At 42.4% G+C, this 27,301-nt stretch overlaps 1 protein-coding gene across 4 annotated transcripts in view; it reads left to right on the forward strand.

Annotated features, from left to right (window-relative positions):
* Positions 1-4,249: 4,249 nt before the first annotated feature.
* The window catches only part of TACC1 (transforming acidic coiled-coil containing protein 1), a 90,716-nt gene continuing 67,664 nt past the window's right edge, over positions 4,250-27,301 (forward strand). For 3 of the 4 annotated variants that reach the window (XM_058525246.1, XM_058525249.1, XM_058525251.1), the window contains exon 1: positions 4,250-4,352. In XM_058525246.1, coding sequence (XP_058381229.1) covers positions 4,276-4,352 — 77 coding nt within the window. In that variant the 5' untranslated portion in view covers positions 4,250-4,275. The remainder of the gene's footprint in view (positions 4,353-27,301) is intronic. The other variant, XM_058525250.1, reaches the window with a different exon arrangement.

Below are 27,301 nucleotides of genomic sequence, written 5' to 3' on the forward strand. Positions count from 1 at the left end.
AAAAATGCATAGGAATAAATTTAGCAAAAGAAGTGCAAGGCTGAAAACTGCAAAATATTATTGAAAATGCAAGAAGATCTACATAAATAGAGAGCTATACCATGTTCATGGATTGGGAGTCTCAATATTGTTAAACTGGCAATCCTCCTTGTATCAGTCGATAGATTCAATGTACTCCCTGTGGAAATCCAAACAGATTTTTTAAAAAAGAAATTTACAAGTTTATTTTAAATTTTTTATGGAAGACAAAGGACCTAGAATAGCCAAAACTATTTTGAAGAAGGAGAACAATGTTGGAGCACTTACACTACCTGATTTCAAGAACAATATGTGGCTCTTAAGTAGTAAATCCAGTTTTATCCTTTGGCTTGTAAATTGGCACGTAAATAATTTCCAAAAGAGGAAAGATGGTGCAGCTCTGAGATAAGCGTGTAACTTCCCAAAATGGCTACTTTGAAGGGTAATACTCATTTGGCATGATTGCTGGGGGGAAAATCCATCTGAACATAAATGTTGTAATCAAGACAGAACTGGTTTTAAATACTGGATACACCATTTACCTCCCTAACCCTCAGTTTCTTCATCTTAAAATGGTGTGCACAGTGTAAAAATTAAAGAAATATAGCATAGAGGCTAAGTTCTGTGTTATAGCTCTGGAGCTAGCCTACCTGGGTCTGAGTCCTAGCTCTGCCATTTTCTAGCTGTGTGGCTTTGGGCATGCCGAATCTTTCTATGCTTCACTTTACTCATTTGTAAACTGAGGTTACTAAAAGTGCCTACCCAAAAGGTTGTGATGAACATTAAATGGGTTAATAAATCTAAAGCACTTAGAACAGAGTCTGGCACATAAAAAGTGCTCAACAAGTATTACCTACTGTTATCATCATGTCCCAGTGTTAAAAGGACTAAATGTAGTTACATTTGTCAACCACCAAGCAAAGTCCCTGGGATCCAATAGATGTTAGCTCCCATCTCTCTACAGAGCATAAGGAGCATTTTGTGGATATGGTTTGACACTGAACGGTATATTTTGCAATCTCGGGGGCAATCTTGAATTCTAATTTTTAAAATTTTCTTCCTTTACTATTTTTTCAGTGTTTAAAAAATGCCTTACTGACAGAATTATAATGCACAAATGGAAACTTTAACACTGGATATCAAATACTACCCCTCCTAGACTCCATCACAGTCCATCTATCTCTTTCCACCCTAGCCAGCCATCATGTTCAGCAGCCCACTGCCCAGGGACTGCAAAATGTGGCTGCCTCCCTCCTCTCTTCTTTTTTCTTCTTCTTCTTCGGTCACATTAGGCAGAAACTACAGGACACCATAAAATAGTCAGGTTGTATTCTCCCTTTATTCCCTATCAAATGCAATCCCAAGAGGTCCCCAGCTATTATCCTCCTGCCTTCCACTCGAAGGAGAACTCTTCAGCTGTGTGAATGGTTCTGAGCCCCAGAACTGGCATTACTTGCTCAGTGAATGGGTCAGAGGACAGCGGGGCTGTCCACACCTTACAGCTGGCCTCTGAGTGCACAACTTCAGAACCACACCAAGGGAGAGGAGGTGTTTCCATTTATTTTAATAATTTTCCTTGGAGAAGAACTTGTGATGGCATAGTAACAATTCTGTATCTTCATTAGGGGTGCCAAGACTTTTTATTTTTCTTTTTTAATTGCAATATAAAAAGCAAGAAGAATTCTAAACCAAGGGACATTAAACAGAATATTTGGAGCTATCCCATAGTCTATTCCGTTGTTGGCACTCTGCAGCCAGTCTCTGGGATGGAGAAACAGATCTTCCATGGGAAGGACAAATCTTTATACGTTGTGGGGAGGAGGGGTATCTGGGGCTCTCAGGTCTATACTGGGCATTTTCCCTGAAAAGCCCTCATAAGTTTACTTTGTATGGACAAGACTTCCCCTTCGCTGTCTTCACTCCCCTGGGTCTGGAGCCCCAAGTGCCCACGTCTCTGCACCAGCCAGGCCAGCAAAACTAGTACACACACGCATCTCTGCAGAGATGCCCTTTGGGCCCCAGACAGACAACCTTTTACATTATTTTGCAGACTCCTTTTTCCCCTCATTGTCTCAGTTTCTCTGCACCACCTTAGGGTGTGGGATTCACTTTATCCTTTTCTTTTAAACCATTTTAGTGGTGCTGCCCTGTGCCTTTCTGCACTAAGAGTAATAAAACTCTTCCCAATAACCCATCTTGTCCACCCAGTAGAAAGAAAACTTTCCCATCCTCACCCTGCCCTCCTGTCACTTCCCCTCCCGTTTTCCCTTGGAATGACCCACTAGGAATAAAGACCTTTCTCATAGGAAAGGCTGAGGGTTCCTCTGGAGGGGATCACAGCTCTGACAGGGTTAGGTTTGCAATATCAATGGCACTTCAATTGTATTGCCAAAGTATTCCAGACAGAATGTGTGAAGAATTTGAACTTTTTTTTTTATTATCTGCCAAGAGTTAACTTTTCTTCAGGTATTTGAAATCCTTCCCATCAAATTTCATTTCCAGTCTCACTACACTTTTCCTAATTAATGTTTATTTTCCCGTCTCAAACACTTTGCTTGTATACGTCTACAATGTGGCAGCATCCTGAACTCTAGGAACCCTCTGGCTATAATAAAGATAATATATAAACAGGAAGTCAAAATTTGACATAAAAGAGAGGGATCTAAAAGAGTCAGATTATGAGTTTTCTGATCGTTTCTGGAAACATTAAAATGTAGCCACATCTTTATTCTCCTACAGCTTCCAGGCAAGAATGAAGTTAATGTTGAACACCATTCTGTGTGCCTAGTCACAGGATCATTCATTCACTCAGCAAATATTTATTGTATATAAGCCAGGATACAGGCCCTGTGCCAGGCACTAAGCTTGGAGACAGAGATAAGGAAGCGTTCCTGCCATTGAAGGACTCTCATTCTAGTGGAAAGACATACAAGTGAAGAGATCATTACAAAATAAGATTGGTAAGCGCTATGTTAGAGGAATTAACAAGTGCTATGGGAACAATGGGGAGGAAGGCGATAACGTGCGTGTAGGGTAAATGCATTTATCAGCAATTATGAGTGTCTACTATGGCCAAGCAGTGTCCAGGGAACAGTGAAAACAAATTCCCTGTCCTCGGGGGGTTTACATTCTGGTGAAGGAGGCAGGCGAAAACAAAAAGGATGTAATATCAGGATGCAGGATAGTGTTATAGAAGGGAGGTTTGAGTTGGGTCTGGAAGGATAAATAGGTGTTAGCAGGGCATTCCGATCTTAGGAAAAAACAAACAAAACGCTGGGTTGGAGGAGAGATGGCTGGTGAGGAGGGAGGTGGGAGGTGGGAATGGGTGAGAAACGGCATGAAATATTCTGAAAAGGGAGTTATTAGGTGCAGTATTAGGTGGATCACAGGTGCAATGGGAGGGATAGGGTGCATTTTTTTCCTAAGAGAGTTTGGAAGAGAATTTATTCACTGGTTGTCAGAACCGGAAGGGGCATTAAGAGGTAAAAATGGACATACTCCCTCATTTTACAGATGAAGAAAACAAGACTCAGAGAGGGTGAACTAACTTGTCCCAAGTCACCCAGCTAGTCGGAGACAAAAGCAGGATGAACCCAGTTTTCGGTACCACTCCCGCCCCTGTGCTGGGGGCAAGGCCGCGCCGCTGTGAAAGGCCGCCCTGGTCTCCCATCCCGGCACACACCGCCCCCTACTGGTGCTCCTCTGCAGAGCTGCCCGCCGGGTCCCTTCCCGCCGCTCCCCTTCGGGCCCTGCGCAGGGGCTCCCCAGGCGCCTGCCCGCTGCCCCAGCGCCGCCGCCCCGCCGAGGGCCTGGCGGGCAGAGAGAGCCACGTCTCCCCGGCCCGGGGCCCCGGGGGCGCGCCCAGGCCTCCCGCCCACTCCACCTGTTGCCCTTGGCCGCCCGGGGGCTCCCTGACTGGGGGACGAGGCGCCCGCTGCCCGGGCCCCTCCGGCAGCCCCGCGGGGCCCCAGCGTGACCTGGGCGCTCAGCATCTCCTGGCGGGTCCCCGGGCGGGTGTCCCGGGCCGCGGCGCAGGCCGAGCCCTGCAATTGGCGGAGAAGTTCGCTGCGTCTCCAGCAACGTCCTTTCGCCGGCTTTCCCGGCGGCCAGGACCCTGAGGCCGGGCTCCCCCCACCCCGCCCACCCCTCGGCCCCACCCTTCCTCCTCCGCCGGCGGCCCTCCCCGCGCAGGGTCTGGGGCGAGCAGGCGCTTAGGGGAGCTCGGGCGAGCGCAGCCAGGGTGCCGAGCTCCGAGCCATGGGAGGCGCCCATTCTCAGACCCCGAGGGCCCGGGAGCCGGCCGGGGAGAGGCCCCCGAGATCCCGGGAGACCGCGTGAGTCCCAGAGCCCACCCCGGGGCCGCGTTTGGGGGTTGCGAGCCAGCAGGGAGTGGAAGCGCACGGTGCCTGTCCCCCAGGGCTGGGAAGGTGGGACTCCCGCTGGCGCCCGCGGGGCGCAGGGGCTGCGGGGTTGGCCTGGTGGGACGTCCCGCTCCTAGCCTCTCCCTGCCGGGCCCTCGTGGCGCCCGGCTACGACCCCAATGCGACAAAATCGCGCCCAGGCGGGGCTGCTGTCCTGCGCCTGTTCGCGCTGTGCGGGTGGGAGAAGGGGACCTCGAGTTTTTCCGAACTTGTCCAAGCAGGAAAACACACGTGTCCTCAAGGGCTCGGAAGCCTTCACGAGATAGAGCTGTTTGCGAGGAGGAGTAGGTATCAGAAAGGGTCTCCAGTCTCCACGATAACTCAGCTCGAGGTGGCCTTTAGGATCCTGGAATTTTGATGCAGTGCTTGCTGCTCACAAGAACTCCCTCTCTTGTTTGTTCTGAGGGCTTCATGATGACCTCAGAGAAAGGGCTGTATTGTAGCAGGAGCAATCAGGCTTTTGTTCTGGGACGGCAACAATTGGGGACACCAAGTACTGAAATGCAGGCTGCGAAGGGACATTTTTAGAGAACGTGATTTAGGGCAAGTTGCACAGTTTGATAGACAGCCGTGCTTCTTGCCAGAGAGAGGATTTGTTGATAGCTTTATTTGAGAACCCAGACAATCTGTAAGCGTTTAATGTAACATTTTTTTAGAGTGTGTATTTTGAAGGTGAGGTAATGTCAAGGAATCCATACTCTATTTTAATTTAGCCAATGCCAAAGCTATTTAGTTTGAGAAAGATACAATTAGCCGTCATATATAGGCAGCTTGAGCCATGGGAGGGCTTTTTGATCATGTTTTCGAGAAAAAGTAGCTTCCCGAATATCCAAATGATAGATGTGTTAGTCGTGCCTCTTGGTGTTTACGTATGATCACTGATCTAAACTTAGTTCAGGCAGCTTATTCATCATAAGAATAGCTGCGAATTACTGAGCATGTAAAATGTATGAAACTCTTCTAAATATTGTGTGTTATTTAATCACCAAGAACACTGAGTTAGTTTCTGTTATTGCCCTCATTTGACTGGTGAGGAAACTGAAGCACAGAGAGATTAAGTGACTTGCCCAAGGTCACACAGCTAGAATATGGTGGGCCCAGGTTGTCTGACTCCAGAGCTCCTGCTGCAGCTGCTTTGCGTAGGAGAGTTGGGACTGTCCCGGAAACAATCAAACTTTTATGTCAGCTGGCAGAACACACCTCTTTTTTTTCTCTTTAATTCTTCCTGAACAAGGGAGAAATCTGAATTAGCAATGTTTAATACCTAATAAGAGGAAATTGCCAAAGTTGATTTAACTTTTTAAAAAACAAACGTGGGGCCGGCCCAGTGGTGTAGTGGTTAGGTTCGCACACTCTGCTTCTGCAGCCCTGGGTTTGCGGGTTTGGACCCGCGGGGCCATACACGCTGCTCATCAAGCCGTGCTGTGGCAGTGTCCCATATACAAAGTGGAGGGAGATTGGCACAGGTGTTAGCTCAGGGACCATCTTCCTTACCAAAAACAAATAAATAGATAAATTAATTAATTTTAAAAAAACAAACGTAAGAGGCAGTATGGCAGTGAGAGGAGTTTTGGAGGCAGATAGCCCTGGGTTTACTACTAGGCTGTGCTTGGTAACAGCTGGAGATCTTTTATCTGTTCCTTAACCTCTGTGTGTCTGTCTCCTTGTTTGTAAAATGGGAGTGAAAACCATGTCCACTTCAGAGGCTGTTCTGAGGATGACAGAAGGTCAGGTATATATGAATAACAAGTTATAGTTTTATCTCTGAGCAATATATTGTTTTAGCCAGGATAAAGTTGACTAATCTTTGTGAACGTGTGTATTGTATTTATTGTGTAACTTAAAAGACAATATTGGAATCCTGCATTGAAAGAAATGATTGAAGAAATGAACTCAGTGCCTTCTGTGTAGGATTCAGTTAGGGTGAGGCACTGGATTCTCAATTGTTCAATTATCCAGTGGTTTGGCAATAGATAGAGGATCTCTCTCTCCCATGAGGTTCTGCATATACCTTGTATATTTAGCAAAGCTTGCCTAAAAATGATTGACATAAAAGCCCATCCTTGCTCTTCACCTGGAACTACAGCCGGGGAAGCCCTGCCCTAGTCGAGTGGATACATTTAAGAAGCACATAAACGGGTGTAGGCAGTGTTGGGATTATTGGCCTCATCAGAGTGTGCAGGCTCTGCTTAATGGGTCAGCCCTGCAAACCAATTGCAATGCGCCAGGTGAAAGACTCTAGAAATATGCGATTCCACGCCTGTAATATACACAAAAAGCAAAAAGTATGCCTTTTGTCCAAGTCCAGCCTTGTTCAGATATACAAGCCACAAGTCTCTCCAGGGTCTAAGAGAGTGGGGGATTCATTGTTAATGTCACCCGGCTGCACATTTCCTGCCGGACATATGGCTGTCGTGGATAACACTGACCTCAAGGAAGTTCTCCTACTCAGGCTGTTGCATTTTCAAAATCTATTGTTCCTTTTTTAAAAAATAAATAAATATATGAAAATTGCACAAGTAGTGCATTAATACTGGCCTTTATCTCTTGAGGAAGAAATTATTTTTCAGAATGTTCACAATTTGTATTTCAGAATAATTTAATCAAGTACTAAAATTAACCGGATAAATCTCTCTTGCTGGAACTCTATTGTGAAATATAAACAAGTATGGATGTATATGAAAAGCAGTGTCTGATTTTAAGATAAAACTCATTATTATTGAAAATTATAGCTGTCTACCTTCTCCAACTCCAAGGAAAGAGATGAGCTGGCTTTGGTAAAAGCTAGGGGATATTTCCCTTCATTTATTCAGGGAGGCTGCACACTATGGTGATTAAGAGCAGAAGCTGTGGAGTGAGGCAGAGCTGGGTTGGAATTCCAGCTAGATTGCTTGCTAGCTCAGTTTGGGAAGCTTTGGAAAATAATTGTTTAACTCTTCAGTTGGGGAAATTTCCACATCTTTAAAATGGCAATAATAGTCATACTGACTTTATAAAGTGGTAAATATTATCAGTGCGGGGCCTGGTTCTTAATGAGTGCTCAATACCTGAGTTATTGTTGATACACTCGTGTGTATATGTGCCTATAACCCGGATGCCATGCTAGGTTCCTGGTGATGTGTACTGATGAGCAGGCAGGGTCTCTTCTGAAGGGAAGGTTGACTTGTGTGCTAATTCAGCAAGGCCTCTTGAAGAAGCCCAGCAATAACTTTTTCAAATTAATGTTTTCCTCAGTTCATTTCCGTTTTCCAGAAAGATGCACTATCAAGAGGAGGGACACGTGTTTGCGGCTAGGGGAGTTTGGTGAAATGTTTTTAATTCACTGATTCTATAGTGGATTATTTTCGGCCATGTGGCCAGGGTGGGTTTTCTAAGAGTAGTAAACAATTTGTGGGGGGATTTGAAGAATGACATAAAGCAGAGCCTAGTGTTCTTTAGGGAATATGGTGGGTAACTAATTCATCCAGGGCTTGTTGGGCTTGTCTGCCTGGAATGCAGGATATGCACCTGTTGTCAGTTCTTATTAAATTTCTGGAGCAACCTTTGTTTGCATTTAGAATATATCATGATGGAATAGGTCAGCGGCGAAGCCAGGAGGAGTTTCTGAGGTCTTGGGTGTTTTTGCCGTGCAGTGAAGTCAGTGCAGGTTCTGCAGTGTTCTAGTGAACTGCAAAGCCAGCAACCACTCAGCTGAAGGGCCTCTTGATGGACACGTTACTGTGGGACAGATGTCCCCTTCATGAGGAGGGAGGTGCTGGCTTTGAAGTTTTAGACACAGGAAAGCATGACTCAAAATAAGTAAACTTCGGAAACAATATTTCTGAAACTCATTGCCTTCAAATTCATAATATTGTTCACCACCTCCTCACCACACAATTTTTGTTAAAATATTTAAGTCTCCATTTTCTATAGAAATTTTTTAAATGTCTGTGTAAAATATTTTCCTGTACAATTAAGAGAAATTTAGAGAAAGTTTGTGGAAAAGAGCCAGAAAAACCAGCTATATGAAGAAAAGTTAAAAAGAATTATAGTATTTAACTTGGAGGAGGGACTTGAGAGATGTAGAAATATATAATTTTTAGGAGGTGTTGGCTGGCCCCATCTCCACTAAAGCCAACCCCAAAGGAAATGTTTTGAATTGCATGAGAAGGGAATATTTGTGGTATATGTTGAGTTCCGATATCACAACTTCTAGCTGTGAAGGTAGTTGAAATAGTAAAAAGAGTTAATAAGGGAAGAAAAATCCCTCTCTGCAAATCATTCAAAGGTAAGATCAATACTCTATCAAGGATTGAAACTCTAAGGGGGTTCAGGTATAGTTTTGCCCCACAGTTTCTTCCCTCTTTTAGCTTCAATGGTCATGGGCGCCTTACCCCGACCTCCACGCCCCAGCTTCTCCCAGCTGGTACATGTCTCAGTGTTAAAAATCAAGACAAGAGGAAAAAATAAAGGGCACAGCTGCTGGTGTCCTGAGCTAGCAAAGTGGATTATCTACCATCTGAGTTGGTTAGTAGCCAGAGTGGGCTTCAGGGCACGTGAACTTGTTGACCCAAGGTCAGGAAATGGAGTGGTAGCGTCCAAATGGCCATGGAACATGGAGGTCTGTCTTCTGAGGAAGCTCTCTGGCTGTTGTGGGGTGCTTTTTTTTATTATGGTAAAATATACATAACATAAGATTCACCATTTTAATCGTTTTAAGTGTACAATTCAACGGCTTTAAGTATATTCAAAGGCTGTATAACAGTCACAACTATCTATTTCCAGAAATTTTTCATCATCCCAAACAGAAACCCTCCCCCCATTAAACAATAACTCCTCATTGTCCTCTCTTCTCCCCTAGCCCCTGGTAACCTTTATTCTACTTTCTGTCTCTATTTGCCTATTCTAGGGCCCTCATATAAGTGGAATCTTACAATATTTGTCCTTTTGCGTCTGGCTTAGTTAGCATAATGCCCTCAAGATTCATCCATGTTGTAACATGTATCAGAATTTCATTCCTTTTAATGGCTGAATAATAGTCCATTGTATGCATATACCACGTTCTGTTTATCCGGTCATCTGCTGATGGACACTAGGTTGCCTCCACCTTTTGGCTATTGTGAGCAATTCTGCTATGAATATTGGCATGCAAATATCTGTTTGAGTCCCTGCTGTCAATTCTTTTGGGTATACACCTAGGAGTGGAATTGCTGGATCACATGGTAACTCTATGTTTAACTTTTTGAGGAACCAGCAAACTGTTTTCTGTAGGGGTTCACCATTTTACATTCCCACCAGCAATGCATGAGGGTTACAGTTTCTCCACATCTTTACGAACACTTGTTATTTTCTGGAGGTTTTTCCTTTATTTATTTATTTATTATTATTTTTTTAAGATTTTATTTTTATTTATTTATTTTCCCCCCAAAGCCCCAGTAGATAGTTGTATGTCATAGCTGCACATCCTTCTAGTTGCTGTATGTGGGACGTGGCCTCAGCATGGCCGGAGAAGCGGTATGTCGGTGCGCACCTGGGATCCAAACCCCGGCCGCCAGCAGTGGAGTGCACGCACTTAACCGCTAAGCCACCGGGCCGGCCCCTTTTTTTTTATTAATAGCTATCCAAATGGGTGTGAAGTGATATTTTATTTGGTTTTGACTTGCATTTCCCTCATTTCCCTAATGATTAATGATGTTGATCCTCTTTTCATGTGCTTTTTGGCCGTTTGTATATCTTCTCTAGAGAAATGGCTATTCAAGTCCTTCGCCCAATTTTGAATTAGGTGGTTTTGTTGCTGTTGAGTTATAGGCATTCTTTATATATTCTGGATATTAATCCCTTATGAGGAAGTAAATATTTACAAATATTTACTCCTATTTTGTGGATTGCCTTTGTGTCCTTTGCATACAAAAGTTTTTAATTTTGATGAAGTCAAATTTATCATTTTTTCTTTTGTTGCCTGTGCTTTTGGTGTTATATCCAAGAAATCATTGTCAAAACCAATGTTGTGAAGATTTTCCCCTATGTCTTATTCTAACAGTTTTATAGTTTTAGCTCTTAAGTTTAGGTCTTTGATCCATTTTGAGTTAAGTTTTGTGTATGGAGTAAGGGTTCCTTCATTCTTTTTTTGCATGTGGATCCAGTTTTCCTGGCACCATCTGTTGAAAGATTATCTTTTCCCCATTGAATAGTTTTAGCACCCTGTTGAAAATCAATTGACCATATATGTAAGGTTTTATTTCTGGGCTCTCTATTCTATTCTGTGGATCTATATGTTTATCCTTATGCCAAGACCACATTGTTTTGATTACCATAGTTTTGTAGTAAGTTTTGAAATCAGGGAGTGTGAGTCCATCAACTCTGTTCTTTTTTAAGATTGTTTTCGCTGTTTGGAGTTTCTTGAGTTTGTGTGTATGTGTTTGGGTTTGTATTTGTTTTTGATCTCTCTCTTTCTCTCTGGCTCTTTCTTCTTGGCGGGTGACAGTCACAAATAGAGAATTCTTACATAGAGAATGCTAGACTGCCTTCAGGTGGCAGTATGTTGCCCCAGAAATTCTCCTTCCCTGCCCTCCCCACTACCTCACCTCCAGCCAGACTTTTCACCCCAAGATATTTCCGAGAACCTGCTGTGAGCCAGACACTCAGGCACTGAGTATCCAGAGAGGACGAGATGTGGGCAGGCCCGGAGAGGCAGGCAGGAGACTGGGATCACTGTGAGGGTCAGAGGTCCTGCGAGATGAGCATCAGGGAGCCCACCTGTTCCCAGAGAAGAAACTGACCCTTGATGGAGTCTCGAAGGATGAGTGAGTTGTCAGGCAAGGGGGTTCGGGGAAGGGCAGTCCAGGTGGAAGGAAAACGTGTGCAGCATGGCCTGGCGATGTCAGGCTGTCATGTGGGCCGCGATGAGGACTGGGGGACGGGTGGATGTGGAGTGGACTGTTGGGGTTGGGAAGCAGTGAATCTGGAGAGGTGGATAAGGGGCCGTGTGGGAGTTTGGACTTAATTCCAGGAGCCAAAGATCGAGGCTTTCCGCCGAGGGGTTGGCCAAGCCACCATGTAGCGCTGGACTCAACTGGGGAGAAGTATTCTCGCAGAGGGGCTCAACCAAATGGCAGGGGTTTCAGGAAACTCTGGCTTCCTGTGGTTCTCCCCAGCATCTCACTGCCCACCCAGGCAGCACACCCGGGGTCTAGATTCTCGCTCTTCAGCTCCTTACCTTGTCTTCATTTTTGTGTATTAGCGATTCAGTAGCATGTATAAACATTTTCGTTCTTTTGTTCTGATTTTCCAGATTTTCCATAACAAACATATATTCCTTTTATAACCGTAAGGTACATTAAAAAATATCTGAAAATTTAGAAAACCCAAAACACTGTAAAGAATATAAACCACTCATCATCTCATCACCCAAAAATGACTGTTAATATGTTGGTACATTTTATTACAGTCTCTTTTTTTCCTGTAAATATATTTTTCAAAAGTAGGGATAGTGTATATGTTAGTGTATAGGGTTAGTATATATGTTTTGCTTTTTTTTTCACTTAATATAAATGTGTGTTTGTATCATTATACTGAAATAGTACATTATCTACATGTACCCTAATTTATTTAATTTTTTCCTAAATGGTTAACATTTAGGTTGGTTACTGTTTTTGCTCACATAAATAACAGTTAATAAATATTCTTACAATTCTTTGTGCATCTCTGATTAATAACTTAGGATACATTCCTTGAAGTTTAATTACAGGATCCAAGAATGTGAACATTCTAAAGGTTGTATTTTGTTATATATTACTATGTGTCGTCAAATTATTCCCCCAAAAGTAGTACCAAATTATACTCCACCCAGCAGTATAGCATCCTCTCTGTATGCTCAGAGCATCCTTTCCAGTGCTGAGGACTATCATTTTAAATCTTTGCCAGTTTGGTAAGAGAAAAAAATTTAATCTTGTTTTAGTATATTTTATCCATTATCAGTGAGAATGAACTTTTTATGTATGTTTATTAGCCAATTGTAATCTCTTAATTTTTTATTTATTTCTCTGTGTCAGTTTTGTACCGAGATATTAATTTTTCTATATTTATTTGTGAGACTTCTTTATATGAGGAGGCCAGCTAACATCTATTGAGCACTTACTTTGCCAGGAAAATGTTTGTGTCTTATGTGCATTAACTCAAGTGATTCTCAAAATAACCCTATAAGGTAGGTACAGTTTTAAATTCCCATTTTATACATGAGGAAATGGGCACAGAGAAATTAAATAACTTGTCCAAGGTCTCACAGCCAATGAGTGACAAAATGGAGATTAAACATAGACGGCCTGCCTCCAGAGACCTCTATGCCTAGCCATTTGTGTTATACAAATCTGTTAATCTTTGTCCACCATTTTTTTGTTGTTGTTTTATTTTGAGGGAGAGGTATTTTTTTAATTAAGTTTTTATTTTAGAACAGTTTTAGATTTACAGAAAACTTCAGCATATACTGAGAGTTCCCATAGACTCCACAAGCAGGTTCCCCTATTAACATGTTAGTACAGTGCATTTGTTACAATTAATAAAACCATCGTTGATACATTATTATTAACTAAAGTCCATATTTTGTTCAGATTTCCTTAATTTTTATCTGATATCCTTTTCCTGTTCTAGAATCCCATCTGGAATTCCACATTAGTATATTTAGTAATCATATTACTTTTTAAAATAAATAAACCTATCGTGTTTTCCTTTGGGGTTTCTTCCTCTGCCTTTATGTTTAGAAAGCTGTTCCCTATCCCAGGATGAGATAACTTGTTTCTTCTAGTTGTTTTATGACTTCCTTTTCTTTATAATAAACCATTTACTCTGAAATTTCTAGACTCATTAGTGTAAGATACGGCTCTAATTTTTTTTTTTTCAAAATACCAAACGAGTTACTCCAGTACTAGTATTAAGTATTAAAAAATCCTTTCCCTTCCCACAGATTTGTCATACCATTTTAAAAATTCAGTATTATAACCTCTCTTTCCTTCTGTTTAATACTTGATGGTTTTTCTCTTTCCATTCTCATTCATTCAGCAAATATTAATTGACTACCTTTTTATGTTCAGGCACTGTCTTCATTTTTTGTGTATTAGTGATTTAGTAGCGTGTATAAATATTTTCGTTTTTCTGATTTTCCATAACAAACATATATTCCTTTTATAATCATAAAGCACATTTAAAAATATCTGAGAATTTAGAAACCCAGGAAACAAAAAAAAACAAACCACCCATAATCTCATCACCCAGAGATGACTGTTAATAATAACATTCTTTATTTTTTATGCAGAAATTTACATGAGCAGAGAAAAGCATTTCTAAATCTTTAAAATCTGAGTATTCATTTATAATATTGGGGGCAGGATGTTTGCCAAAGAGTCAGACAAGTGGAGGTGACCTCGTGACTGGAGGGGAATGTGTGGAGCTTGGGAAAAAAAGAACATTCATAATTGAGCTTTTCTCATAGATCTTACACTGACCTAGGTCAGTCTGCAGTCCATTTGAAGGTTTCATTTTCAACAAATTAGCTTCCCATATGGGAACAGTGGTGCCTTCAAATGCTCTCAGGTCATCTGTGTGCTTTGTCAGGCTTACATTTTTCTTGGACAGTCTAGACTTTATTTTCCACAGTAATATGATATCAAGTCCTTGCAGATTTATATAAGGAACGGCAAATGATAAACTACTATTCTCTCCTCTTCCTTTATTTTCCAGCTCTTCTACCTGTGGAGACTTGGTAACCTTGGAGAGAGAGAGAAAATCCCTCACTTTGATGTTTCTTCATTCTCAGAATTGTTACTGTTAAGGATACTTTGGATATAATTTTTTTTTTTGCCTGTACATAGTATAATTTCACGTTGACCAATCTTATGGTATGTCTGCTGCAAATGTTAGTAATAACAATTGTAGCAAACGAAATTATATTTGGCTTACTTAAATTTAGGGGTATTCCGTAGAAACTTTAGAGTCATAGCTGTTTTCTGAAGGCAGGATAGTTCTATTTGTAATATAACCCATACATCTGTCTCATACTACATGTCCCCATAAAAGCCTGGCAGCATGGCATGTCACTGGTAAGAATAAGAGCTCCCAGGAATCTTGCAAAGATGCTTTGCTTTAGAGCAATAGCTCTTAAAACTTCTTTGGCTCACAGATTCCTTTGATAATATAAAACTTTTATAGACATTTTCCAAATGAAAATACACATATAACAATACATAAAAAGTTAGGAGCGTCAGAGATCCTGAGGCCTATGCATTATCCAATTTAATCCTTTCGTGGACCCTATGAAATAGATATTATTATCTCCATTTTGCAGATGAATAAACTGAGGCCGCAGACCTAGTAAATGGTGGAGCTAGGATTCAGGTTTAGTGAACCTGGTGAAGCAGAGGCAACAAAATTGCCAGTCGTTTCCAGAGTGGATCTGCCACATTGGCAACTCATTAACCAGCAGAGGCTTCTGTTTATCTGCTAGAAAATAAGTTTTTATGGCTCTTTCCCTACTGATGACATAGTTTCAGGAAAGTAAATGTTTGGGAAAACATTGTCCAGCCCATTCTGTAGATAAATACTCATATACGGTATTGCATTTACACAGAGCAGATAGAATGCCTCTCCCGGGTTTCTTTGCTGAATTATTTTTGTCTGTGAGTCTTGCTTTCCTAACAACTGCAAAATGTTATGTTTCTATGGCTACATCAAAATTGTTCTTCGGCAGCAGTTTGAGAAAACAAAACTGGGAAGGCTTGGACAAGGTTTAACGGTGGGAAGATGACTGATGTTTTACCTGCTAGACCTCACCTTCTGAGCATTTCTCTGAGTCTGATAGGGTCTTCTTGTCTCTGTCACTTCCTCTGCTCCTTCCTTTGCCTTTCAAACCTGTGTATCCACTGGTTTCACCACGTGTGAACCCGTGGTTCCTAACAAATGTCCAGTGGCCTGTAGTGATGACATTCGGGAACACAAGTCAAGTTCTGAATAACATGGGCCACCTTTACAGTTGATACCTGAAGTGGAGGTTGGCAGGTTTCCTTGAGGACAAGATTAGAAGTAAGAAATGTACCCACATTTCAGGAATAGCTGACAGTAACCGGAGGAAGTGTGGTCTCGAGAGGGCCTCCTTCACCTGTTCCTGCCTCCTTGCTTCTTGCCAGGTGGAAGGTGCTATTCTCCAGTCTTTCCACCAGGGGGCGCCAGCCACCATCTGCTTGGTTTTGGGTGGAGGTTGGCCTGACTGAGATGAACTAGACTATTCTTTCAGCCAACTCCTTTACTGGAATAAAATGAGAAAGTCGTCTGATACTAACTTACAGTACATGTAGGAGAAAAGAAAATAGATTAGAGAATGAGGGAGGACGAGACTGAATTTTTTATACTTCCATTTCCTTCTGCTGGCTAGGATCCTACTCTCATGGGTGTGTTATTTTTCTTCACTCCCCCAAATCACATGATTCAGATCATATTTGTTGTGGCTTCTGACAAGTTGGAAGTCTTCTCCCTCCTTTGTGTTGTTCATTGTGCATTGGTGTTCGCTGGTTGAATTGCAGTATAAGCACCCTGTGTTGGATGCAGAGGGTGCTCATTGTGACTTCTAATATTTATAGAAATATAAATCTTGAAGAATTTTGAAGAAATTCTCTTCAAAACAAATTTGTTGATTGAATGTGTGACAGAACTTTCTGGTGCCCTCTGGTGGCTGCTGTAGCTCCCTGCTGGCAACTGTACAACAGAGGAAGGTTTTATTCACAGAGAAAAAAGAGGTCAATTTTTCGTTAACAAGAGTGGGCTATCTCAGTTCCTGAGGAGTATTCCTCAGAGACCAAAACCCGAACGATTCAATACTTACTTGACTGGCTCTTCCAACATCTCTTTTTCTCAGTTTTTGTTGCCCTAGGCCTACACTTTTTAATTTCTCCTTGTCTTTCTCATTTGGCAGTCCTTTCCCAGTTGACGGTCTTTTTCTCATAAGTAAAAGTTATTTTTATACCTCTGATAATTGTCTGTCTTGTTTGATGGATTCCATACCTTGTATAAATGGTCAGTGGGGCTGGGAAGGATCTTACATTGAGACTAAAGTGCCTGAGTGGTGTGTGTGACTGTGTATGTGGGGTGTGTGTGTGTGTGGCATGTGTGACTGTGTGTGGGAGGTGTTTATGTGGGGGATGTATGTGTGACTGTATATGTGTGTTGGGTGTGTGTATGTGTTTGTGGGGTGTGTGTGTGACTCTGTGTCTGTGACTCTGTGTATGAGTGTGAATGAGCATGCGCCTGTGCTGCCAGCCCTGACTTTCCCACAAAACCTTCCTCACAAAACTGTGACAGTTTCACACACTGAGATGTCGGAAGACTGTGGTTTCCCCTGCTGAGCTGAAGAGCTCTATTCAGGGCTGTCTTGGATAGAGTATGAATACTCTAGCTGACAGTATCAAATCCCAGATTTCTCACATTCTTTACAAAGCAGAGAGGTTTTTGGATGCTGTATTGTTTATCTGCATGAAAATATCTCCCGAGGAGCAGTCGCTTTCCTGCCTTCCGAATAATCTTGAGGGGAGTGGGAATCCGGGTTCACCTTTCTCTTTTGTGGTCAGTAACATCACCCCCTCAGGCTCTCCCCCGCTCCCTCCTTTCTCCCTCTCCCCCACACTGTTTCCCTTTGCAGGTTTGAAAACCCTCTTGGAAGCTGACTCATGTTGCTTCCTTTTTTGGTCATACTCCAGTTCAGCACTCAGAGGCTCGGGCTGTGTGCAGCAAGTCAGTTCCCTGCGTGATGCTGTCTGAAACGAGCCTGTTTGCCTGTCAAGTTCTAAGAGAATAAGTCGTTCCCTTGGAGAGCCTTGCCCCTCCTGAAGCCACTCACTGGATGTTTTTGAATGAGTGGATTTAATTAAAGTGTGGATGCCAAAGATAAAACAATTCCAAATATCTTATTTGAGGAAAAAAAAAATCTCAACATCTAAAGGGCAAAAAGAAAACCTCCAGCATAAGGACACTTGAATATCTCTGAGGGTGAGGGCATTTCTTTAAATTTGGCCCTTGATGGTGCTGGCGAGGGAGAGTGAATTCTGGGAACATCTGAGGCCACTTTTTACCAAACAGATGTACCAGGAGCCTTGGAATGAGGCTGAAGAATGTGGCCACACAATCTCCGTGTATCCATTCCTGGCACCCACCAGCCTGGGAAATGTGTCTACCAGCTGTCATTACTTGAGGGTCACAGAGTGTCTTAAATAAAGGGATTATTGAACCAAGAGGCCAGTGACTAATGAAAATGCCCATCATGTTGGCTAATCCCAGTGCAGGGTCACATTTCTTATCATACCGTCCACTGATATCGCAGAAACGGACTCAGCCTGTCCCCTGCCGGTACACTGCAGTTACTGTGGTACAAGCCATTTCTCCTACAGGTGGCTCCTGCAGGCAGCTTTTAGCATGACTCCCTCCCTGAGGATGCTGAATTTTCTTCGGAATCCTGCCAAAGGGCCCCAGATTTGATACAGGAAATGGGAGGGGTAGTGGTGAAAAACTTTGGAAGGTTGTCAGGAGACATAAATGGGAAGGGCTTGGGTCCTGTGCCTTTTGCTGAACCAAGTGTTGTGGCTGGGAGGATATGGGGGATGGTGGTGGGATGTGCTGTCTAGTCAGGCCTGAGTCACTTTCCCACCCCTGCGTCGGGAGCCAGGCTATCCAAACAACAACCCTGGGTGGGGGTGGGGGGGTGCTCCTCAAAGAAACTATGAATGACGTTAGGCAGACAAGGATAGGAAGTACCTCTTACAGCTATAATTCGGCTGTTGTGAGTTAGCTGCTGGTGATGCTGTGTATTCTTCAGTTTTGCTGAGGTAATTCAGAATATTTTGGATGAAAGGAAATAGTAAATGATATTCAGCCCATAAATACCGTTTTGAGGAGGAAATATTGAACTTGCTATTGATCAAAAAGCTTTTTGTCTCTAGTTTGGAGGTTAGAGACTCATTTCCTGTATAGAGAGTGAGGGTCTGTGGTGTGACTGAAAACAGAATGATTTAAGGGACTTGAGTGAGCATCCTGCATCGCTTCCCCTGGAGGGCACCCCAGAGGGTCTGACTCTGTGGGGCTGGGGTGGGGCTCACGGATGTGCATGTCTAATTTCCAGGTGCTGCTGCTGCTGCTGGTCCAGGGACCACACATATGTATTACTGATTTAAGGCAAAGGACTTAAACACTTCATTTAACAAAAAAGAAAGAAAGAAAGGAAGGGAGGGCGGGAAGGAAGGAAGTCAGCCAGTGTTTCTGTAAATACGTTACAAGATGTTCAGACTTTGTTAATAATCAAATATGTTCAAGTAAAACAAGCAATGTCATATCGTTTCCACCTATTTGCCAAAGTTTTAGAAGACTGACTGAACTCAGTGTCGATTAAGGTTGAGGGAGAAGGCTGTCTCAGACACTGTCGTTTAACAATGTAAGTTAGTACAGCCTTCCTGGAGGACGGTTGACTGTGTCTCCAAATATAAAATGTGTTTGCTTTGACACTACAATCCCACTTCTAGAGTTTTAACTCTAACAAAGAGTCGTATATGTGTGAAAAGATACACGCATATTGTTCATCACCATTTCATTTATAATGAGGAACAATGAACCCCCTGAATATCCCTCCATGGGGAGCAAATTATGTAAATTGTGTAGACACACAAAGGCTTGTTATGCAGGTAAGAGAAGAGATCAGAACGCCAGGGCTCTTCAGGGTCCGGAAGGGTCTTGGTTGCACGTCCTGGTTCCCACTTCCTTCCCTGAGGAGCAGAGCTGTGATGCAAACAGATGTAGGGGGCAATATGCATATTTAAATCCTATTTGTTTAAAGGTATCTGTCTGTCTGTCTATTGAGGTGGAAGAGGGAGAATCCCCCTCTGCCCTCTTCCTTAAGGTTCTTATGGCTGGCCAAATAATTAACAAGACAGGTTAGCAGGAGAAAATAATACCAAGTTTAATAACATGTATACATGGGAGAAACCAGGGACCCTGCATTTCTCAACACAATAGCAGAAATTCTCGTCTTAAATACCATTGTCAGCTAAAGGCAAAGGATGTTGGGGGTGGGGGGTGTTAGTTACAGGAGATTACCACTAAAGCACTGTAAACAAGAGTAAGGTTATTATGCAGATTTAAGGCCTCACCTTCCACATTGGTAAGTTTCTAGAAATGAGGTCATCCCTCCTCTTCCCAATACAGAGAGGGAGATACTTTTACAAATGGAGATTTCCCTTATAAATGTAAATGTTTGTCTGGCAACTCCTCGCAGGGCCATCCAGAGAATGTGGCCAGAGAGACAGAACTTCCGATAAGATGGGCTTGTTGGTGCCTTTTCTGTTGTAACATCTATTTTACATTATATTACAGCCATCAGATAGAAGATGTGTTCCAGGAAGGAGTTACTATGTCAAATTCTTTAGGCAGTTAGTGGGGGAAGTCAAATGTCTGTCAGAGAAAACAATCAAGGTAAAGAGATAGATTTCAGGGTGGCCAAATCTTGATCTCCCACACTATCCATGCTCCTAAGTACGGGCTTCTGTGTATGTAAGAAGGGGATTTGGAAGGTTCAGTCGCCCATTACTGAGCAGACAGACAGGGTGCTTTGTGTTCATGGAGCATGCTTCTAGTTGGGGAAAACAGATAATAAGTAGAAAAATATAAATAATTTGATTCCGGATGTAAAAAGTGCATTGAAAAAGATAAAAACAGGGTAAATATATAATATATATAATGCTCACCAACATTTTAGCATTGGCTATTGATCAGAAGCACGACTATGGGTAAGTTTTTCTTTCTTCTTGACACTTTTTTCTGTCATCAAAAAGTCCCTTTTTCAGAGACCGTGATCCTGAACGTGGCCCTGGATAACCTGGGCCTCTCTTGCCTTGCCAGTGTGGGGAGAGAGGGAGAATCCCCCTCTGCCCTTTTCCCTTAAGGTTCTTATGGCTGGCCAAATAATCAACAAGACAGGTTAGCAGGAGAAAATAATACCAAGTTTAATAACATGTATACATGGGAGAAACTCAGAAATGAGCAACTCGTCCCTCTGTCTAAGCTGCTTGCTTAAGTATTGTAGCTAAAGGCGAGGAAGGTGTTGGGGGTGGGTAGTGGTCTGGGACTTCAGAGGGCAAGAAGACAATTCTTTTCAGGGTCATCTATAGATAATGTGGTCAGGGAGAGAGAGAGAGTTTTTTTGATAAAAGGGGCTTGGTGCCCCTCCCATTTATTTATTTATTTATTTATTTAATTTTTTTCCCCAAAGCCCCAGTAGATAGTTGTATGTCATAGCTGCACATCCTTCTAGTTGCTGTATGTGGGATGTGGCCTCAGCATGGCCAGACAAGTGGCGCGCGTCAGTGCGCGCCTGGGATCCAAACCCCTGCCGCCAGCAGCAGAGCGTGAGCACTTAACCGATAAGCCAGGGGCCGGCCCATCCCATTGTAACATCTATTTTACATTATCATTACAGCCATCATGATAGAAGATCTGTTCCAGGAAGGAGCCACCATGTCAAATTCTTTAGGCAGTTAGTGGGGGAGGTCAAATGTCCCTCAGAGAAAACAATCAAGGTAAAGAGATACATTTCAGGGTGGCCAAATCTTGATCTCCCACACCAGCCTCATGGAGACTTCTCCCCTCACTCACTTCGCTGTGGCCACACCTGCCCCGAAGCAGAGGCTCCTGTTCCCTCTGCGGACAGACGCTGTTACCCCACGCTTCCCAGGCGCATCCCTCAGGCCTCTGCGTCACTTCCTCAGAGCGGCCTCTGGTTTATCTCCACTGGTCCCCCCCGCGCCATCCCCTTGGCTTTTCCCATTAGCCCCCTGCACTTTACTTGCTTACCATGCATGACAGTTTGTAAGTTACATATTTATTTCTTTGCTTATTAAACTCAACCTCTGTGAGGGCAAGAACTGGGTCTGTTTTGTCATTTGTAAAACTTGTGGAATGATTGAATGAACAGACATATTATTTTGCCTTCAACAATAAAGGTGTTTAAAATACTTTTAAAACAAAGCGCAATGATATTTGTATACAAAAGAATTCTTCGCTTTGTGAAATAGTTCGTACTGCCTTTTAAAATGGGGTGAATTTGGGGGGGGAGGTTGTATCACTATTACATATACCAGGGGTGCATTTACTTTAGGGTTGGGGACAAAGCCTGGAATTCACACTTCCACCCGAGAGGTCTGAGTCCTAGTCCTGCAGACTTGTGTCTCAGGGACTCATCTGCTCATCTGAAAACGAGGATATTGGGCGCACTAATCTCTGGCAAAAGTTCTTTCCAGCTGAAAGTTCCTGTGGTTCTGTGAGATCCGGGGTGGATGCTTATGTTTGGAGTCAGTGACTTATCATTTGTTCAGAAAACAATTTAAAACAGACACTTTCTACTCAGTAGCTCTCTATGCCTTGGCCAACGGGAATACAAAATACATATGAATTGTGTGTCATACATGATGAGGTGCCGAGAGGAGCAGTAGGGATTACCTTGATTATGGTTCTGTAACATAATACAACAAAATAACTTGACTAATTATGAGTCCACAAGAAAACATTTCTAAAAAAATATTTTGTGGGTGAGTGCTGGAAATCGTCACTAACACCAATTAGTGTTAAAGCCAAAGAACAACAATGATTAATTCATTTGTAGAAGGTCAGTCAGTTATTATTTTAGCTTTTGAATTGAGAAAATACTCATATTTTTTATATAGTATTTCTGGACTTATAAAATTATATTATTTTCAAGGACATCTCCCCAAAGAAGATAATATCCTTTGTACAATATCCAAATCTATTCTGCCTGGAAGACTTGGTCTTTGTAGGAACCTAGGTGTTGACTCCCTCCCCACTTCAGCCTTTTTGTCCACACCATCATCTTTAAAGATGCAACTGCCTATTTTCCAGAAATGCAGTATTACAACTCAAGTCATTACTGTACGGGGAAGGGTGGGCTCAGTCCTGCTTTCAGGATAGGCTCATGGTTGGGGAATTTCCTGGCCTGAGGAAAAGGACGCCACTGAGATATAAGATGAATTTTTGAAGGAACCTAAATATAATCGTGCTCACAATGATGCGGAATGAAATTTTAGGCAGGTTCTTTCCATTTTGCCATCTAAGGGAGTTTGGATGCTGAAGTGCCCCAAAAGAGGTTGTGTTGTTAAGGGGAGGACGTGAGACCGCCATAACCAAGAAACCCAGCGGTACAGTGGCGCAAAGAGGGGCTTTTATTTCTCTCTCACGTAACAGTCCTCAGGTGGCGATTCATCTAGGGCAGCAGGATGCTCTGCTCCATAAGGTCAGCCTGGCCCAGCTCTGTCTCGTTGTTCTGCCATCTCCCAAGTGTGGTCCTTGTCCACACAGTAGAAGCTGGCTCACCTCCAGCCCACTGGACGGGGGAAAGAGAGTGCAGGACGAGCAGTTTTCTTTCTAAAGACGTAGCCCCAAAGTTGCATCTACCACTTGGCTCGCATCCCACAGGTGAGAACTGAGTCACAATCCACACCGAGCTGCAGAAAAGGCAGGGAAATGTGGCCTCTAGCTGGGTGGCCATGTGCCCAGCAGAACTGAGGAGTTTCTTTTACCAGAAGAAATAAGGAAATAAGGGATGTGGGGGGAAGTTAGACTCTGCCATGACGGTCTTGTGGAAATTCAAAGGATAAGGGTACAGAAGGCACACATTGCCAAAGACGCATTATTGTTTTTCTTTTTCATCTTAATTAAAATTGTGTGTGCGTGTGTGTATTCACACTGGTACAGAAGGAATGGAGCCATGAGTTATGTTTCCCAATTTGTGTAGGAGATATCTTTTGACAGTTTTATCAAATTTCCAATGGCTGAAATATTTCATTTCCTCTAGGAAGACAGAGGAGAGGTCAGTGTGACCCTTCCCTCAGTATATCAGTGTTTTTATTTACCACGTTGAAGCCAGCTGCACTGCTCCTGAGCCACTCTTTTGCCCTCTGGGCAGGGTTGAATTTGCCATGAAGCTAGTGAAGCTTAAACTTCAGGTCCCCTCACTTGCAGAGGCCCCCTCCTAGTCACCAGAAGGGCCCAGCATTGTGTTCACTTTTGTATTTTTCTTAAAGAGAGCTCCCCAAACTCTTAAGTTTCCCGCTCTACAAAATCGGACCTGGGCAGCCTCTTCCAATGCCTCCATCCCCCACTGAGCCCCACCACGGTTCCCACTTTTTCCCAGGTGGGAAGAGGCTCCTAGTAGTCCCAACTGCCTCATAAGCAGAGTTTCTTGGAAGGAACCACCCTAAAGGGAAGTACGCCAAAAGAGAGAGCACCCTAAAGAGAGAGGCACTAAAATAGATTTTCTTGCATCTCATGAAGTGCACCTTTTATGTCCTGGCCCAATTTTGTGTGTCTTTGAGGACTCACGTGTATCAGTAGGACTCCTGGGGAGAACTCCTTTTTTATGGTACCTTGGCTCTCCAAGCAAATGCCTCCTTGTAATGAGGGTGTCACACTTTGGTCACCAGACAGTCTCTGAGATTAGACCCACAAGCTGCCCACTGGGCCTTCCTCCGCTTTCCACCCACATGTCATCCAAGCTGGGGCTGCTTGTATTAATCTCTGGCAGGTCTGGGTTCTCCGTGTAAGGGCCTCTTTGGTTAGAACTTCCTCGTAACTGCTGGAGGAAGAGAATCTTCTGTAGGTTCCACTTTCAGATTCGAAAATTAATCTTTAGTTAGTCTAAAGCATTGTTCCTGGAGTGGAGCTTGACTGTAAATGGGGAAGAAGAGGGAGAGAGATGGACGCAGATACGCATACACACATAATTTTGCATATAATTTCAAGGAGATCACGGTCTTCTGAAACCCTTCCTTGCTAAGCCTAGATCAAGAGCCCTGTTCTAGAGGTTGAAAATGTAGCCAACTTAACCTGTTTAAGAAAAAAAAAACAGTAATAATACCTTCCTCATGAGACTGTGGGGCAAGGGGGTGGGGATTAGATGAGCTAATTCACATAAAGTGTTTAGCATAGTGTCTGATGCATAGTAAGCAGTTATAATTGCTCCCTTCTCTGCTGGGGTTTGGATGATCTTGCCGATTTTCATGAGTTCCTTAGATAAAAACAATAGTAGCTTTTGGCTGCTACTGTTTTCCCCAGCCTGTCGATTTGCCTTTTCATTTGAAGGCAAACATGTAGAAGCTTTATGCTTTTCATGTAGCCAAATCAGCGATCTTTATTTTGTGTGTGATTTAATTAATTACTTTGAAGTTTGGACAGTCATCTCTCCGACAGAGCTTTGACAGATTCTGTTGCTTCTAGATTGTTTTCTCCCCGTGGTTTGATTTTTATTATTTAGCCATCTAATCCATCTGGAATTTATCTTGGTCTATGCTTTGAGGTAAGGGTTTAACTGGATCTTTTTTCCCATTGCCAACCAATTATTCTCCAACCATTTATTAAATAGTCTTCCCTTCCCCACTGTATTGTAACATCTTCTTTATCATATAATAAATTCCTCTGTCTTGTAGGGTCTTTTTCTGGGCTTTCTGTTCTGTTTCACAGAACAAAGATATGCCTGTTTTTACATAAATGTATCTTAATATTTTGTAGACCTAATTCCCTTCTTGACTCTGCTTTTTTCTTTTTTAAGAATCTAAAATCTGCTCACCAGTTTATTTTTCCAGACAAACTTTTGAAAAATATTGACACATCCTAAGAAAAATCCCCTAAGAATTTTCATTGAAATCACATTAGAACTGTAAATTATTGGGTAGTATTGCCATCTTTACAACATTTAGTTTTACCAACTTGGCACATTATGTCTTTCCATTTATTCAACTAGTCATTTAGCTTATATTTATTAGTGAAGAAAATGAGTGGTGTTAATATTTGGAGTTTAAAAAAATTTTAACACACAAAAAGGACAGGCTTCCCCTCTCCCTGCTTTGTACTATCACAAAGAAGTAAAGGGACATATTTTCCTTCAATTTTCACACACATGTAGTTTCAGAACCCAAATATGGCAGTTAAACTTTTTCTCTAAAAAGATAAAAGCTGGAAGTAACAGGAGGCTGCAAAGCATGTCATGGAGTTTGCATCTTAGTTTCCCGTCTTTTTCTCTCTTAGAAACACAGGAAGATTATTGGTCACAAACACAGAGTTACTGTAATGAAACCCTCCAAGTCCCCAGTGAGTGAGGACGTAGGTGGTGTGGGTGTCCCAATTATTTTGGAAAACTTTTTGTGGTTTTATTCTTTCTTCTGGGTGGATACGTCTTGCACACCCTCCTACCAGTGCATCTCAGCTGCCCTTTCCAGGTGTCCTCCCAATCTGTTACCTTATAGCTTCTTGGTGACAATGATTCAGAAATCGAAAATGGAGACATGTATTGACGAGGATAGTGGGTAGAATATTCGTTTTCAGGATGATCTCAGAAAATCTGGGCCATATGATCGATGTTCTTCTAGTCTTCCAGATGCGTTATTTGGGAGATTTATTTTATTTTGGAAGTAGGGTAGAGGAGAGAGAATAAAAAGGCTGCAGGGGAAGAAATATTTTTCTATTTCAATTTCCTAAATTCCTTCAGTCTCTCTAACTCAAGCCTTAGATTCCACCCTCCTCCAACCTAGGTGAATGAAATAAAGTAGATCTCTCAAATTTGGAGTAATGTTCACTATTGGAAACAAATTCATAAACAACTTAGAAAGGGTTTCAGATGTTTTTCTTGTCTGAGGCTTTACACATAAAGCTCTCTGACTCGGAGGGCCCACTTTTCTTTATGCTTAATCTGCTAAAAAGGAATGTAAGTTCAACAGAAGAAAGCTAAATCAGTAATTTTGCAAGATGATGTACCTGTTTAACAGGCTCAGTAATTGCAGTAATGTTGTTTAGCAGGAAAATCCAAACATATCCACTGGAATAGAAGATATTTCTGAATTTAAAGATAGGTCACTGCTTTAAGTGGATCTTCTGTGTTTATTTTTGGTTTGCTTGTTTTCAGGTTCGGATTTGTGGTAGTTGGTGGAAAGAATTAGGGATAATGTTGGGGTTGTTTTCCTCACTTAGAACGAACAGACTGGCCTAATTCTGTTTATATCTTTTGTAATTAACAACTGTTTCTCTAATAGTCTTACATCCCCAGGTAGAGAACTGAAGTGAATTTGCTTATAAGGTCAATAAACATAGAGTCATGATACCCAACGAGGATGAGACAGAATGTCATAGAACTAGCTCTTAAATGACACAAGTTTAATGTAAACATCATAAAATATATTTACTTTTTTTCCACTTCTCTGAAAGCTGACAGTGTATAACTCTGCCGTGTGGCAGTTCTCCTGTACGTCTGATCGTGACCTAGGTTGAATGGCATAACTTTCTGGGGAATTCAAACTTTACTTTTGGGATACAGAACAAAATAGATCAGAGGGTGGATCTGACAAGTTGTTCACCAGAGCAAAGCCTGGACAAGGGTCTATGAGCAGGCGCTATGTGGGGAGCTTGGCCAAGTCTTCAATGGATGCAATCTGGATCCCTTTTAATCTTCCTGGAGCTCTGAAAAAGTCTTAACTATGGACATAAATCTAGCTTTTCTCTTTTAAAAAATTAGAAAGGAGGTTCTCTTTATGATATAATTTTCAGTTTAAATGCGTAGTACAAATTCCCTGATTTGGATTGTTTGGATAGTGGAAGGAAGATTGTAACTCTGTAGGTGATTATGGCCTAGAGGTAAAGGATAACATCTGATCTTGCAAGGTTAAGACTGTAATGTTGACATATTTGAATATTGTCAGGTGCTGTTACTGGCAATGCTGTCCTGTACAGACATCAGCATGCTCTTGCCTGGTTAGACCGAGGTAGGTTAGAAAAGCAGGCCTCCAGTTGGCAGTGGCAGTTCT

The sequence above is a fragment of the Diceros bicornis genome, chromosome 29 (assembly GCF_020826845.1).
Source record: "Diceros bicornis minor isolate mBicDic1 chromosome 29, mDicBic1.mat.cur, whole genome shotgun sequence".
NCBI classification, from domain to species: domain Eukaryota; kingdom Metazoa; phylum Chordata; class Mammalia; order Perissodactyla; family Rhinocerotidae; genus Diceros; species Diceros bicornis.